Source organism: Leucoraja erinacea, chromosome 2 (assembly GCF_028641065.1).
Source record: "Leucoraja erinacea ecotype New England chromosome 2, Leri_hhj_1, whole genome shotgun sequence".
NCBI lineage: Eukaryota > Metazoa > Chordata > Chondrichthyes > Rajiformes > Rajidae > Leucoraja > Leucoraja erinaceus.
The window spans coordinates 122,801,878-122,817,399 of record NC_073378.1 but is presented as its reverse complement, the minus strand read 5'-3'; the positions used below and the strand labels follow the sequence as shown (position 1 = coordinate 122,817,399).

Sequence of the window (15,522 nt, the reverse complement as noted above, 5' to 3'; positions counted from 1 at the left end):
GCTGCAGGATGCAAGTCATTAAGCTGGGAAGGGTGCAGAAAAGATTCACAAGGATATTACTGGTTGGGGGCTGAGATACAAGATAGGCTTTAGCTTTCTGTCCCTGGAGCAAGAGGGGTGACTTTAAGATTCGTACAAAATCATGGTACATAGTCTATCTTTTTCCTCCCTAGGGTAGTGGAGTCCAAAACTAGAGGGCATGGATGAGAGAGAGTGGAAGATTTATAGGGTGAATAATGCATATATGGAACAAGCTGACAGGAACTAAGAGAAGCAGGAATGATTTAAGACACTTGGACAAGTTCATTGATAGAAAGTTTAGTGATATGGTCAAAGTAGACAAATGGGCCCAGCTCAGATAAAAGGCCGATTTTTGTGCTGTACAAGCCTTATGATTAAGTGGGGTGGCAAGAGTTGTTAAAGTCAGCGTTGCGCAGCATGGGCCAGCTTGAGGTTTCTGTCGATATGCACAAGCAGAGTGAGCAAGATAGAATACCACGAGGGAAAATTATGGTCATCCACTTTGGTGTACAACAGAAAAACAGTGCTGCCATTTAGACGGAACTGGGTACACAAGTCACAAATAATAAAATGCAATTAGGATGGAAAACACTGCATCATCCTTTATTACAAGATGGGATGGATACAAAAGGAAGTTGCACTGTAGTTGAACATAAATTATGTTCAAATTAGATTTTTGGCATGATAGATTTTGAACTTAAAGAGAAACAAGGAAAACATTGTATTGATCATGGTATTAACAAAATTAGTCATGACTAATGAATGGCAGAGCAGACACCATGGACCAGATTACTTGTTTTCGTAATTTGCCTTCAGTTTCACTATGACCAAGTGTGAACCACTTTCTGGAAGTAGCTTGTATTAATCTTTCTTGGTACTGGTCAGAATAGTAATTCACAACAATCATTCTCCATTTGAAAGGACAAAGGAGGCTATTCAGTCGAACATGACAGCTTTTGCAAAGATTTACCACGAGTTTCTTCCCCAATTATCCATTGTTTCCTTTGGCAAAACAAGCTTTGAAAACCCTTCTTGTCAATGCAAACTAGTTCATAAACAAACCAGCATGCGACAGCATGCGTCTAGTGTGAGCAAAAGTGGTCGCTTGAGGCGTACGGCCTCGCGGGTCCGGTCCCACTTCGATCGGCGGAGGCATATGGAGTTGTGCGGGGCTGCTCCCGACATCGCGCGGGGCTCCAAAAATCTTGCACTGTCCGAAAATCTCGCGCGACAACTGCCGGCCCGCAGCCACATTGAGGCCATTTGCAGCGTTTCGACGTCATATGCAGCGTCTCGACATCGTATGTAGCATCTCGACGGTGTAGCCTAGCGCATGGTGTTGCGCGATGACGTCACCGCCCGGCGTGCCGTTGCGTGATGACGTCCAAATTCAGTCGGCCTGCCTCCTGCTCAGCTGATTGGTGAGTATGATGTCGGGACCAGCCCCACACAACTCCATACACCTCCGCGGTTTGAATTGGGACCGGCCCCGCGAGGCCGTACGCCTCAAGCCACCACGTTTGGCCGCGCTAGACACATGTAATTGCATGCTGGTGGGACAGGCCCTTTAAATGCAAAGATGTTATTGCCAAGATTGGAGAAGTTAAACCAAGCCCTTTGAAACCCTTCTTCAGATGGACTGGATGCTGAAAAACGGACTATTTCAGGCTTCTCTGGGATCATCGGCGGCCACTCAAAACGAGTATGACTGTCCTCTCATGGAAATCTTGGTTGGATTGCTCTTTGTCAGAGACCTCCCCCCCTCGACCTTATCGCCATGGGTGACCCTAACAGGAGCATAGTTCCAGACGGCATCGCTCTCAGGATCTCAGGGCCACACAAGCTTCTCCATCACGACAAGGTGACAATCCACGGAGAAGATTGTCTATAGGATAAGAGTTAGATAGGCAGGCGAGTCACAGCTACAATGCAAATCAACAACAACACAGGCAAGGGCTGAATAATTTCAGGCTTGTTTCTGAATCCAGCCGTCATTGGAATTGTTTTAAACAATTACACCCAGTAAAACAGTGACACGGTGCCGGCAGCAAGATCACTCATACAAATGAGTACATTCTTAAATAATGTAGCTTCACACAGCAGAGTTTAGAGAACAGTAGCAAGAACCCACATTTCCTTTCAAGAGCTGAAATAGAAACCACCCACATGTATTTATATCACTTTAACAAGTCTGGTCATTTTGCTACCATACAGCTGCATGAACAGCATAAAATGACCAGGAAACTTACTTTTTATTCAAAATTTCAAGGGTACAAAAAAAATTAACAGCCCTATCAGCAGAACATCATTTGCATTTGGATAAAATAGGAAAGAGTGCAGGGAAAATTTACGATGAAGCTGCCAGGCCTTGAGGGTTTGAGCTATAGGGAGAGGTTGTGTAGGCTAGGACTGTATTCCTTAGTGTGTAGGAGGCCGAGGGTTGCCGTGCATGAAATCATGTGGGGGAATGGATAGAGTGACAACAGACAGTAGGTGCAGGAGTAGTTCATTTAGCCCTTCGAGCCAGCACCGCCATTCACTGTGATCATGGATGATCATCCACAATCCATACCCCGTTCCTGCCTTCTCTCTATAAGATTCCTTGACTCCGCTATTGCTAAGAGCTCTATCTAACTCTCTCTTGAAAGCATCTAGAGAATTGGCCTCCACTGCCTTCAGAGGCATAGAATTCCACATATTCACAACTTTCTGGGTGAAAATGTATTTCCTCATTTCTGTTCTAAAAGGCCTACCCCTTATTCTTAAAATGTGGCCCCTGGTTCTGGACTCCCCCAATATCAGGAACACGTTTCCTGGCTCCAGTGTCCAATCCCTTAATAATCTTATACGTTTCAATACGATCCTCTCTCATCCTTCTAAATTCCAGTGTATACAAGCTCAGTCACTCTATTCTTTCAACATATGACAGTCCCGCATCCCGGGAATTAACCCTGTGAACCTATGCTGCACTCCGTCAATAGCAAGAATGTCCTTCCTCAAATTTGGAGACCAAAACTGCACACAATACTCCAGGTGTGGTCTCACTAGGGCTCTGTACAACTGCAGAAGGACCTCTTTGCTCCTATACTCAACTCCTCTTGTTATGAAAGCCAACACCTTTCTTGACTGCCTGCTGTACCTGCATGCTTACTTTCAGCGACTGATGTACAAGGACACCCAGATCACGTCACACTTCCCCTTTTCCCAACTTGACGCCATTCAGATAATAATCTACCTTCCTGTTTTTGCCACCAAAGTGGATAACCTTACATCTATCCACATTAAACTGCATCTGCCCACTCACCCAACCTGTCCAAGTCACCCTGCATCCTCATAGTTTACACTGCCACCCAGCTTGGTGTCATCTTCAAATTTGCTAATGTTACTTTTAATCCCTTCATCTAAATCATTAATATTTTGTATATGGCTGCAGTCCCAGCACCGAGCCTTGTGGTACCCCCTAGTCACTGCCTGCTATTCTGAAAGGGACCCGTTAATCCCGACTCAGTTTCCTGTTTATTTCCTCTTTGTTCCAATTTTCTATCCAAGTCAGCACTCTACCCCCAATACCATGTGCTTTAATTTTGCCCACTAATCTCCTATGTGGGACCTTATCAAAGGCTTTCTGAAATTCCAGGTACACTACATCCATTGGCTTTCCTTGTCCATTTTCCTAGTTACATCCTCAAAACTGATCCTGAATCTATAGAATATTGGAAAATGCTCACCAATGCACTCCATAAACTCCCTTTCTTGTGGTCCAGCACCAACCTGATTTTCCAAGTCTACCTACATGTTGAAATCTCTCATAACAGCTGCAGCATTATCTTTGTGACAGGCCAATTTTAACTCTCGATTCAACTTGCACCCTATATCCAAGCTACTGTTTGGGGGCCTGTAGATAACTCCCATTAGGGTATTTTTACCCTTACAATTCCTCAGTTCTATCCATGCCGACTCTACATCTCCTTCTTCTATGTCACCCCTCCCAAGGGACAATTTTATTCCTTACCAACAGAGCTATCCCACCCCCTCAGCCCACCTGGGTCTTTTCGATAAGACATATACCCCTGAATATTCAGTTCCCAGCCCTGGACCTCTTGCAGCCATGTCTGTAATTCCCACATCATACTTGCCAATTTCTAACTGAGCCTCAAGCTCATCTACTTTATTTCTTATACTTCATGCATTCATGGATAGTACTTTAAATCCATTACTCCTCACCTTTCACATCGATTCCTATTTCACTTAGCCATGGAATGCACCTTTTACCCAGGGTGCATGAATCAAGAACAAGACAACATAGGGGTGAGGGGGAGATTTAATAGGAACCAAAGGGGCAAGTTTTTCCCCAGAGGGTATATGGAACAAGAAACCAGGAGGTAGAGTCAGGTACAAAATAATTTAAACTGCCCCATGGATAGGAAGGCTTGGAGGGATATGGGCTAAACATGATTACATGGGACTATCTTAGATGGAGCATCTTGGTCAGCATGGACAAGTTGACACAAATTACCCATTCCGTTGTTGTCCGACTAAGATTAATTAATGCGAATAAAATAGTTTACGTCTTGGGTGGGACTTTAGCAAGGCAATTTCAGTTTCACAGCAAATGACTGCTTGTATTTACAGCTTGGTTTTATTTCCCCTTTCAGATTCATTTCCTGAAAGATCAACACAAAGAACCATACCACATCCCTGCTTCTGTAACGAGTTTTGCTCAGTATTACTTCACTCGGCGTCACAAGTCATACTCAAACCACAATAGTCAGTGGAGATGCTGCACAAGTACGAAGAAAGCAAAATACTGCCCGACTCTTAACATATGTTCACTGCTGTCCCCCCCCCCCCCCCCCCCCCCCAACCCTGAATGTCTTCACCCACACCAGGAAATGACTTGTTTGACGGTTACTGACAAGGCAAATTCAAGACGGGGTGCTAATTCAATGCCAGAATCATTTTCTATTGCCAACTTTGTTCTTTGGATGGAGCAAGTTGCCCCAGCGAAGCACTAATATGGTCATTGGAAATTTAACCAGAATACCACATGTAAACGAAACCCCTTTAACAGAGGGGAAGGGAACTAAATTCAACCATTGGCCAGAGAGCCCAATATCAGCGGGGAAGTTGTCAGAATCTACTCAGCAAGTGTACCAAGATACTTGGAGATATATAATGGACTGGATGGAGTCAACATGGAATTATAAAAAGGAATCCATGTTTTAAAGTTCAACATTGTAACTAGGAGAGTAGATAAGAGAGCCAGTGATGGTGGATGTGGTTACATTGACCAACATCTCCCTCGTAGTTCCAGAAACTATTTCAATTCCAAGACGACTAAGTGATTAATGACATTAAATTAGTCAACTCACCATTGCTCATGAACTTAACAAGCCAAGGAACAGTGCTAAACGTCAACGTTATTACATATTACTGCAGTTACTTCTGCCATCATTTTAGCTTTTCGAGTAGAGATACAACAGGGAAACAGGCCTTTCAGCCGACCAATTCCACACCGACCATTGATCACCTGTTCACACTAGTTCTATGTCATCCCACTTTCACATCCACTCCCTACACATTTGGTGATATTTTATTAACAACCAATTAACTAACAAAGCAACACAACTTTGGAATATGGAAGGAGACCAGAGCCCCCAGAGGAAACCCACATGGCCAATGGTACTTTATTTGTCACACGGACTAAGGTACAGCAAAATTCATTTGTATACAGTTCAGTACAAGCATCACTGTACATAAGCACTTGGATACATCTTGGATAAACATCTCAAGGGACAGGTGTATAGCAGCAGTACACTGAGACAGTATACTGTGGCCAATGCTGGCACTGTTTTGAGTCCCAGTTTGAAGGTGCATGGTTCTTGGCCTGACCACGTCACAGGGAGAATGTGCAAACTCTACAGACAGCACCCATGGTCAGAATAAAACCCAGGTCCAATGCAGTGAGGCAGCATCTCTACCAGCACATTTCCTGTGGGTTTTAACATTACATAATGCTCTGCCCCTAATTACAACCCCTCCACCTTCCCCAATTTAAACCAAACCACTTACGTGATTTTAACGCATCTCAATTGATTGCAAGCAGACAATCAGAAAGCGATTGGTATTACTCACCGGCCTATTATGCGAGATTCACCGGTTTCTATGGCAAGCTGAGAGTTGATAGCCTCAAAACTAGTATTTTCCAACAGCTTCATTGTGGAAGACTCGACTTACTGCAGCTATGGGTCACTGAAGCAGGACTCTAGATTGGATGCTGTGAAATGGAGGAAATATAGTAAATTTAGCATCAAAATAAGCGAGTTTGGTATCTCGATAAGTGCAAGGAATCATGGAATTTGTCAAAGGTCATCCGAGATTTTTTATTTTTATTTTTTTAAAAGCGAATGCAGCGCCGTATAAACTGTGTATAAATTGTTAATTATTCTACCAAGGATCTAAATTCTGTCAACTCAATAGCTTCCTTTCTTGTTCTGCTGTTCACACACTACTTACAGTGACAGTTCTAGTTCATTAAATCGATATTCAAAGAGTTAAATAATTTATTATTTTCATTTAATCCTTAATGTATTTGCTACTGGAATATTAAAATATTACTTGTGTTTGAAACATTTTCTTATTTTATTCATAATTTATGTGTAAAAATAAATTTAATCTGAAGCAGGCAGCGACTGTATCAGTGTGATGTGGGCTGATGCTTTACCTCCAGGCGGTGTGAATGTACCGTTAAGGCAAAGATTAATCTCCGAGGAAAACTGAGCACAGTGTTGGCCCTGTGAAGGAGCCACCAATGCGATACAAGACATTTAACTGCGAAATGCCTGCCCTTTAGTATTGGATAGATAGAGTAGAGGGTCTGTGCTGTTCCAAGTATACAGTGGTTGCGGTGCTTTTCCCCCCAGTCATCTCGCCCAGTGCACGTTGACCAGCACAGTTCACCAGCCCATGTTAGCAGAGGCTCTTTGTGCAGGTGTTACCCGAAGCCCAAAGATTTTATGGAGGTTCTGCGTTAGGATCGGACACGCAGTGAGCTAGTAAGAGGGCTGTCGGATCAGAGCAGCCCAGGTTGCTGAGTTATCGAAGGGCGGATTTTAATGGGTCATTATTAAACTTCTGTCTGTGCACCATTGCTAGCTCTCTCTCTCTTTCCCAGATCCCCCACCCCAACTGTCGACAAAGTGTGACTGAGAAAATGCCCCCACTCATATTACGGGTTGGCTCTGCGTTTGCCCACTCGCGGGTGGCGAGTGGGCAGTGCCTCCTTCAACAGAACAGGTCGCGTCAGCTGGAGAGCTGCGACCTGAATAAAGCCCCTAGTTTGGCTGCAAATTCTCCTAATTATCACCACCTGGTCACCCGGACCCGGCTCCCAACTGTGTGCCCTGACAGACTGAAACCAACACCCAGAGGTTAAATCGATAGCATCTTTATTTAAGCCAACCCACCTCGAAACTTTATAACCAGCCTTTCTAATCCAATCAGAGCTTTCCCACACAACTTGTAATTCATGTAAAAAAAAAAAATTGAATTTGAATGGCTGTGACAGGCTAATGTCAGGGATTTGATAATTGACAGGTTCGTTCCAGGCATTCTTACATTTAAGGCTGGTGCTGTATTGAGTCAATAATTTAAATAGATACAATTGTGGGTTTGTGCAGCCTGCAGTAAGCTGTGGCCTACTGCTGGCATATTTGACGGATAAATGTGTTTATAAATCTCATTGAAATTAATACCCAGGTCCATAAACACGGTAGTTCAGCTGGCGAGAATGTTTATCCTGAATGACCCATGACCTGGGCATGCGCAGTTGTAATACCGACTCGCTTATTAACATCAACCCTATCGATAGCACTGAAATATAGCAACGGGAAGATTACATGCATGTTTTCACACTTTATTTGACAAAGTAGACCGGCATAGAAGGTTAGATCACATGGGGCAAGCAGCAAATTAGATACAGAGTTAGCTTGAAGGTAGGAAACTGGGTGGTGGCACATAGTTTTACAGACTGGAGGCTTATAAACAAGTGGTGTCACAGGAATCAGTGCTGGTTCACTGATGTTATTTACATTAATTTTTCCTCACATTTAGGTGTCATGGTTAGTAAATTTATTAAGGACACTAACAGTGGTGGAAGAGTGAAATGTTGATAAGACAAACCAGGGCAGAACGTATTGTGAATGGCAGGGTGCCACGCAGTGCTGCAGAGAGATTAAGTGTGCAGGCACATGGTTTGATGAAAGTGGCAATACAGGTGGCGAAATCGTGAAGCACATCTTCTCTCAGTCCGCAGAATGGGACAGAACATGGGAAGCCATGATGCAGTGTACAAGATGTTGTCAAGGGCACATTTGGAGGATTGTATACAGTTCTGGTCATTATGCTACAGGAAGGATGTCATTAAACTGGAAAGGATGTAGAAAAAACAAAACTATGAGGTTGATACTGGGTCTGGAGTGTTTGAGTTAAATGGGGAGATAAGATCATCAGGACTTTTCTGCCCTCTACTGTAGCATACAAGGCAGAGGGGCAACTTAGTAAAATGAGGGGCAAAGACAAGGTGCATAGCAAGTCTTTGCCCTAAGGTAGGGAAACCTAACTCTAAAGGCATAGATTTATGGTGAGGGATGTAAAAATGTAAAACGGTCCACAAGAGGAAACTCTCCCCCCTCCCTCCCCTCCAAACAATGCAATGCATAAATGGAATGATCGTGTAGAGAATGTTGTACAGGTCATTACGATTATGACATTTAAAAAAAACTCTTGGACAGATAGATAGGAAAGGTTGAAAGTTGTGGGCCAGACTACAAGTGGATTGGCCGAGTTAGGTAAATTAGTCAATCCATTGGGGAAAATCTCAGCTCCCATCAACGTTGCTCCACCCATATTATTATTGATCTTATTATTTTGTCCTTGACTGCAAGGACTTTAAATCCTCAGTATATTGCCCATAAATTGTGTAACTGCTATTAACCATGCCTCTGACTGGAATATTTTTCCACAATTCCTTGTCACATTAACCCTTCAACGTACAGGACAAGTCAACTGCATCTCTCCATATAGCAAGGACAGTAGGAAGGGAAGCCCAACACTGTACTATGTATTGTGTACAAAATGCCTTGCTGTGATTACCCAGTTTACCTTGAACCTGCCAAACATACAAACTCTTACCAAGGTCCACACATGGGTATTTATATTGTTTACAATTATTTCAGTCAATAATGTTATTACTAAACTTAAAAGCAAGTACAAATAACAGATTATATATTCACATCAAGCATGTCTTCAACAAGGCACTTGATAAGGCCCCCATGGTGGGTGGATCCAGAAAATTAAGATGCATGAGAACCACAGTAGCTTGATCGTTTGATTGAAAACTGGCTTATCCATAGAAGACAGGGCAGGCTAGTGGTGGAAAGGTTCTGGTCAGAGGTCCGTGACCAGTGGAGTTCTGCCAAGATCAGTGCTGGGACTTGTTGTTTGTCATATCTACAAAGGGAAACTTGTGGCAGCTGCAGACGGAACAGAATAAAGATCAGTTAAGGATAGGGACTGGGAATTGTCAGATAGGGTTTCATCCAAGCAACTGAGATGTATCGCACTTTGTGAGATTAAATGAAAGGGAAAGGAATACATTTAATGTCAGGACACTCAACAGCATTGATGCCTAGAGTCCAAGGCCCTCTGCAATCCCTTGCAATAAATCCCATCAGGACCAGGGGATTTATCCACCTTAATGTCTTCAAGAGCCCCAACACCGTCTCAAACAGTTGTTTGTAAATTAGTACATCCCACATTGATCTCACTGCCCTCCATGTCCTCCTCCTTGTTGAACACAGATGCAAAGTATTAGTTTCCTAGCCTACACCCACTGGCTCCAAGCACAAAATTGCCTCCATATGGGGAGGAACTGCAGATGCTGGTTTAAATCGAAGATAGACAAAAAGCTCGAGTAACTCAGCGGGACAGGCCGCATCTCTGGAGAGAAGGGATGGGTGACATTTCAGGTCGAGACCCGTCTTCAGACAGAAGGGTCTCGACCCGAAATGTCACTCATTCCCCTTGAGCAGTCGTACCTTCTGCCCGTTTACCCCCTTGTTTCTAATGTACAAGAAACCTTGTGATTCTTTAATCCCACAAGCCCATGTCATTTCATGGCCCCTATGTGCCTACTAGAGTTCTTTCTTGCTTGTTTTATATCCTCTCAACCTACCTAAAAGTTACATTGGAACTTGACATGCATTAAAAGGAGTCTTTAAAAACAGCCCGGGGTAAAAAAAAATCAACCACCAATGTGTCAGAGATCATTGCTTGTAAAGAACTCGGCTGCTAATTAAACCGTGGGTGGCCACAGAAACGCACCAGTGATCACTTCGATTGACACTTGTGAAATGATACTTAAACAATGTAACATGCAGCCGTAATTATTCTTGCACTAACAAAAACCTTCAAAAACTGGAGAAAATAACTTATTGCTAGCCATTTACACTATTGACAATTATTTTTAATAACAGGTTTCTCAGCTACCCAACTAGACCAGAAGAACCTGTAGAAGAATCAGGAAGTCGTATTGCAGCGTTATAAATTGTTGGTTAGGCTACATTTAGAGTATTGCATGTAGTTCTGCTTGCCCCGATACAGGAAGGATGTGGAGGCATTGGAGATGAGATACCAGAACCCTATCTGGATTAGAATGAAGGAGAGATTGAACAGACTTGGACTGTTGTCCCAGGTGACCCGATAGAAATTTATAAAATAAGAGGCTTCGATAGCATAGATGGTCAGAACTTTTTCCCCAGGGTGGAAACGTGAAAAACTAGAGAGCATTGCTTTAAGGTGAAGGGACAAAGTTTAAAGGAGATTTATGAAACATATTTTTTAATAAAAACAGAGTGGTTGATGCCAGGAACACAGCTGGGGTGGTGACGGAAACAAATACGATAATGGCATTTCAGAGATTTTTTTTTAGACAGGCACATGGGTATGCAGGGAATGGAGGGATGTGGCTCATGTGCAGACACAATGGATTAGTTTAATTTGGCATCATGTGCAGCACAGACATCGTAGGCTAAAGAGCCTGTTCCGTACTAAAAAGCAACAGCATCAACAACCTTCAATCTGACATCCAGTTTTTGTCCCGGGGGAGGCACGGAGATGGAGGAATGGGACAAGCCTTTGATTATAGACACAAATGCTCAGCAGGGTAAGAAGCATCTCTGGAGAAAAAGAATAGGTGGATGCTTTGGATTGAAACCCTTCCTCAGACCAAGAGTCAAGGGAGAGGGAAGCAAGAGGTATGAAAAGGTAGAAAGAACAAATTAATGAAAAGTATGAAAGAGCAAATTACAGCCAGCAAAGATGATTATGATCCATTGTTGGCTGTGGAAAGGTGATAACAAGTAGATACAAACAGTGAAACTCATCAGGACAAAAGTGAAACTAGAAGGACGACTAGGGTGGGTAGGACAGAGCGAGAGCGAGGGAATGCAAGAGTTACTTGAAATTAATATTCATACCACAGTGATGGAAGCAAATACGAAAGTCTTTGATTATGTTGGCTGCTCTTCTGAGGCATGAAGTGGGAGTCTGGGCCGTGTAATGGACTGGGCTACATCTACAATTTCTCACAGGCTGTTTCCAGATTAAGCTGTGATGCAACCTGAAAGCTGTCTTCTTTGATGCATCCGTAGTCTGATAAAGTGCTTTCTATGATTTTATATTACTATTATATTTTTTTCCCCCAGTGTTATTACTCCAATTCCAATTTGCCCAACCCTATTTACCCAAGCTTCACATCAATATGATGATAAAAAATAATTTGGATGCATTCCAACAACACTGCTTGAGGAGGATCCTGAAGACTAGCAAAAGCATTGAAGGTACCCAGTATGTCAGGCAACATCTGTGGATGGATGGCATTTCAGGTAAGAACCCTTCTTCGGATAAAGCAGTGGGGAAAAGAAAGGTGTGGGTGAGACCCTCAAATTAATCGGTGTAGGTACAGGAACAGCAGAAGCTGGAATCTTGACCAAACAAAAAGATTTGATGTTGGAGGAACTCAACAACATGTGCGGAGAGTAGTGATAGGTGGATACAGGCAAGGGGTGTAATTGGCAGATAGGTGGAGTAAGTGACAAAGGCGTGTCAGATAAGGAAAGAGGAGGAGTGATATGCAAAGGCAGAATGAGGGATATAGGCAATGGAATTAAGGGAAAGATGGGGATAAAGGAGAAATTGAGGGACTCTTAGATGGGAAATGAAAGAGGAGGAAAAGGACATCAGTAATTCTCCAACCACAATTATAATCTACACTCTCCCCTTTGATCTATCTACTCAAGTTTGAACTGATTGTATATACAGTAAATCTGAGCAATAGTACACAAAACAAAGCTTGTCACTGTACCAAAGTACATGCAACAATAATACATCTAAGCGATTCCTGCCAGCAGTATTACAGACCCCATTACAGCAAGCGCTTAATTATCATATGCACCAGGACTCAAACCATGAAATTCATATCTGTTGCCGTTTTACAGGCATGTCAGCAAGTTTTAATGGGGCTACTTTTTCACAGATGGTGGTGGGTGCGTGATACAATCTGCCAGAGGTGGTAGTTGTAGGTACTATAACATTTAAAAGGGTATTTGGACAAGTACAAGAATAGGAAAGGTTTAAAGGAACATAGGTCAAACATGGGCAGGGGGGGACTAGTGTAGATGGGGCATTTTGGTCTGCATGGGCAGATCAAAAAGTGCTGGAGCACCTCAGCAGGTCAGTCTCGACCGAAACGTCACTTATTCCTTCGTTCCATAGATGCTGCCTCACCCGCTGAGTTTCTCCAGCTTCTTTGTCTACCTTCAGCAGGTCAGGCAGCCATCTGAAGAAGGGTCTCAACCCGAAACGTCACCCATTCCTTCTCTCCAGCATTTTATGTCTATCTTCGGCTTAAACCAGCATCTGCAGTTCCTTCTTAAGCATCTTTAGACTGATTATTCAGGAGAGGGGGGGGGGGGGGGGGGGGGGCGCTAAAGAAAACTGGGAGATCCATGCCCCTATCATCAGTCGGAGAAAGGGCCCCGATCCCAAACAACACCTATCTATGATCTCCAGAAGTGCTGCCCGATCCTCTACACTAGGGCAGAAAGGCCCGTTATCGTGCTGTATTGTATGACTCCATGAACGAAATAAATATGCAATATCACACCAAATGCAATATTACATTGATGAATATTTGCAACTTTGGCTCATTGCATACGTAATTAAACATACAACATTGCATTACATTATTTTATCGCTACAATTTGGTAACCAGACCATAACAAAGCAAAAGGCAGTCCAGTCAGTGTTCAACCAAAACAACGTTCACAGTAGAGTCTCAGGCATTAGACATCAGCGGCACAGCTGCGGCCAGGCTCCCTTCCTCCGTACCCCCACCCCCCCCAACCCCAACCCGGGCCCACCCCAGGCGAGGCGCCCCCTCCCTACCCGGCGGCTCCTCTCCCCCCCCCCCACCCCCCAGGCCCACCCCAGGCGAGGCCCCCCTCCCTCCCCGGCGGCTCCTCTTCCCCAACCCGGGCCCACCCCAGGCGAGGCGAGGCGCCTCCTCCCTCCCCGCAGATCGGACCCCGCTCACCTCAGGCCCAAACGGGTCTCGTCGAGGCCCCGGTGCCGGGCGTCGCGGTCACGGCCGCCGCTCTGGGGCTGCGAGAAGGCGTCGGGTTCGGGCGGAGTCGCTGGGCGTCCGGGGTAACCATCACCGCTCGCCGTCCCTCACACACTGACACTAGCGCCGCTGCCGCTGCCGCTCGCCCCTTTAACCGATATCCTGCCCGCCGATAGCTCAAGGCCATGAAGCTGTCGCCCGCCCCTCCCGCGCGCCCAACCGCCGCCGCCTCTTGAACACAAAGCACCCGCCCACCGCACTGATTGGTCGTTCCCATGAAGACCCGCCCCCACACCATCTCTTCATTTGACAGAGCTGCCGTCGATCGGTCGTTAAACGCACAATGCCCAACGCTGATTGGCTGACGCACCTGCCAATCAGGCAGGGGCCGTGACGTTCGCGAAGATTGACACTAGAACCACCAATCGTAGCCTAGTCCCGCCCTCATATGTAAATCACAGAGCAGCGGTTGGTCACTCAACCTGCCCCTTGCTTCCTTGTTGTTAACACTAGCATCTTGCACTTTGACCTTATTCTCTCCAGAGTAATAATATTTCTCCAAAGAGTTTTGTGGTTCGCATGAAGCTGATTACTATTATTAGAAACCAGGAACTGCAGATGCAAATGACAGTCCACTGTATACATGGCAAATTCAAGGGTTTCAAGGTCAGTTTATTGTCAAATGTTCCAATTAAGGTACAGTGATGTGCGAATTACTATACAGCCATACGAAAAAAAAGCAACAAGTCACACAACTACATAACATGAACATCCACCACAGCGGATTCCCCACGTTCCTCACTGTGATGGAAGGCAATAGGGTCCAATCTTCTTCCTCTTTATTCTCCCGCGGACGGGTCAGTCGAACCATCCGCAGTTGGGGCGGTTGAAGATCCCGCAGCCGGCGGTCGAAGCCCTGCGTTGGGGCGATCGAAACTCCTGCGGCTTTGAGTCCCTGATGTCGGTCTCTGGCAAAGTCCCGCAGGATCCCACGGTTGGAGCCCCAAAGACGACCCCCGACAGGGATCGCGAACTGCATGATGGCAAGTCTGCAGGCCGGAGCTCCCGGTCGATCTCCAGCAAAGGCCGCCAACTCCACAAAGTTAGGCCGCAGTGTGGATGGAGATTCGATGCAGAACAAATTGCATCTCCGTCGAGGTAAGAGATTCTAAAAAGTTTCCCCCAAACTCCCCCCCACCACCCCACATAAAACAAGCTAAAGAACACTAAAAAACATACATTTAACACATACAAAACAGAAACAAAGAAGGAAAGGATAGACAGACTGTTGGCGAGGCAGCCATCAATTATAGATGCAACGATAAATACAAAGGCAAATACACAACAACAGAAAGGCCCAAATGGAGCAACTCAGCAGGACAGGCAACATCTCTGGAGAGAGGAATGCTGTTCCGTGGAGTTACTCCAGCATTTTGTGTCTATCTTTGGTGTAAACCAGCATCTGCAATTCAATCATACACATAATGGTGCAAAGTGTAGCATAAATAAAAAACTAGTCAGAACACTAAAGTCTGAAGAAGGGTCTCGACCCAAAACGTCACCCATTCCGTCTCTCCAGAGATGCAGCCTGTCCCACTGAGTTACTCCAGCATTCTCTGTCTATCTTCAACACTAAAGTCAAGTTGAGGTTAAAACATGTTTTTCTACCCTTAATCCATGTTGGGCTTTGCGATGAGCACCCGCATGGGCCCCATGTATGCCTGCCTCTTTGTAGGGTATGTTGAACAATGCCTGTTCCAGGCATGCACTGATCCTAGAGCTCCATGACACTAAAGTGCTGGAATTACACAGCAGGT

At 44.8% G+C, this 15,522-nt stretch overlaps 1 protein-coding gene across 2 annotated transcripts in view; it reads right to left on the bottom strand.

Moving 5' to 3' along the window:
* LOC129715068 (repressor of RNA polymerase III transcription MAF1 homolog) overlaps positions 1-13,914 on the bottom strand; it is a 36,732-nt gene extending 22,818 nt beyond the window's left edge. Inside the window, exons 1-2 of one of the 2 annotated variants that reach the window (XM_055664912.1) lie at positions 13,676-13,914; positions 6,157-6,298 (exon numbers count right to left, since the gene is read on the bottom strand). In XM_055664912.1, the coding sequence (XP_055520887.1) occupies positions 6,157-6,239 (83 nt within the window). In that variant the 5' untranslated portion in view covers positions 6,240-6,298; positions 13,676-13,914. The remainder of the gene's footprint in view (positions 1-6,156; positions 6,299-13,675) is intronic. The other variant, XM_055664921.1, reaches the window with a different exon arrangement.
* Positions 13,915-15,522: the final 1,608 nt, after the last annotated feature.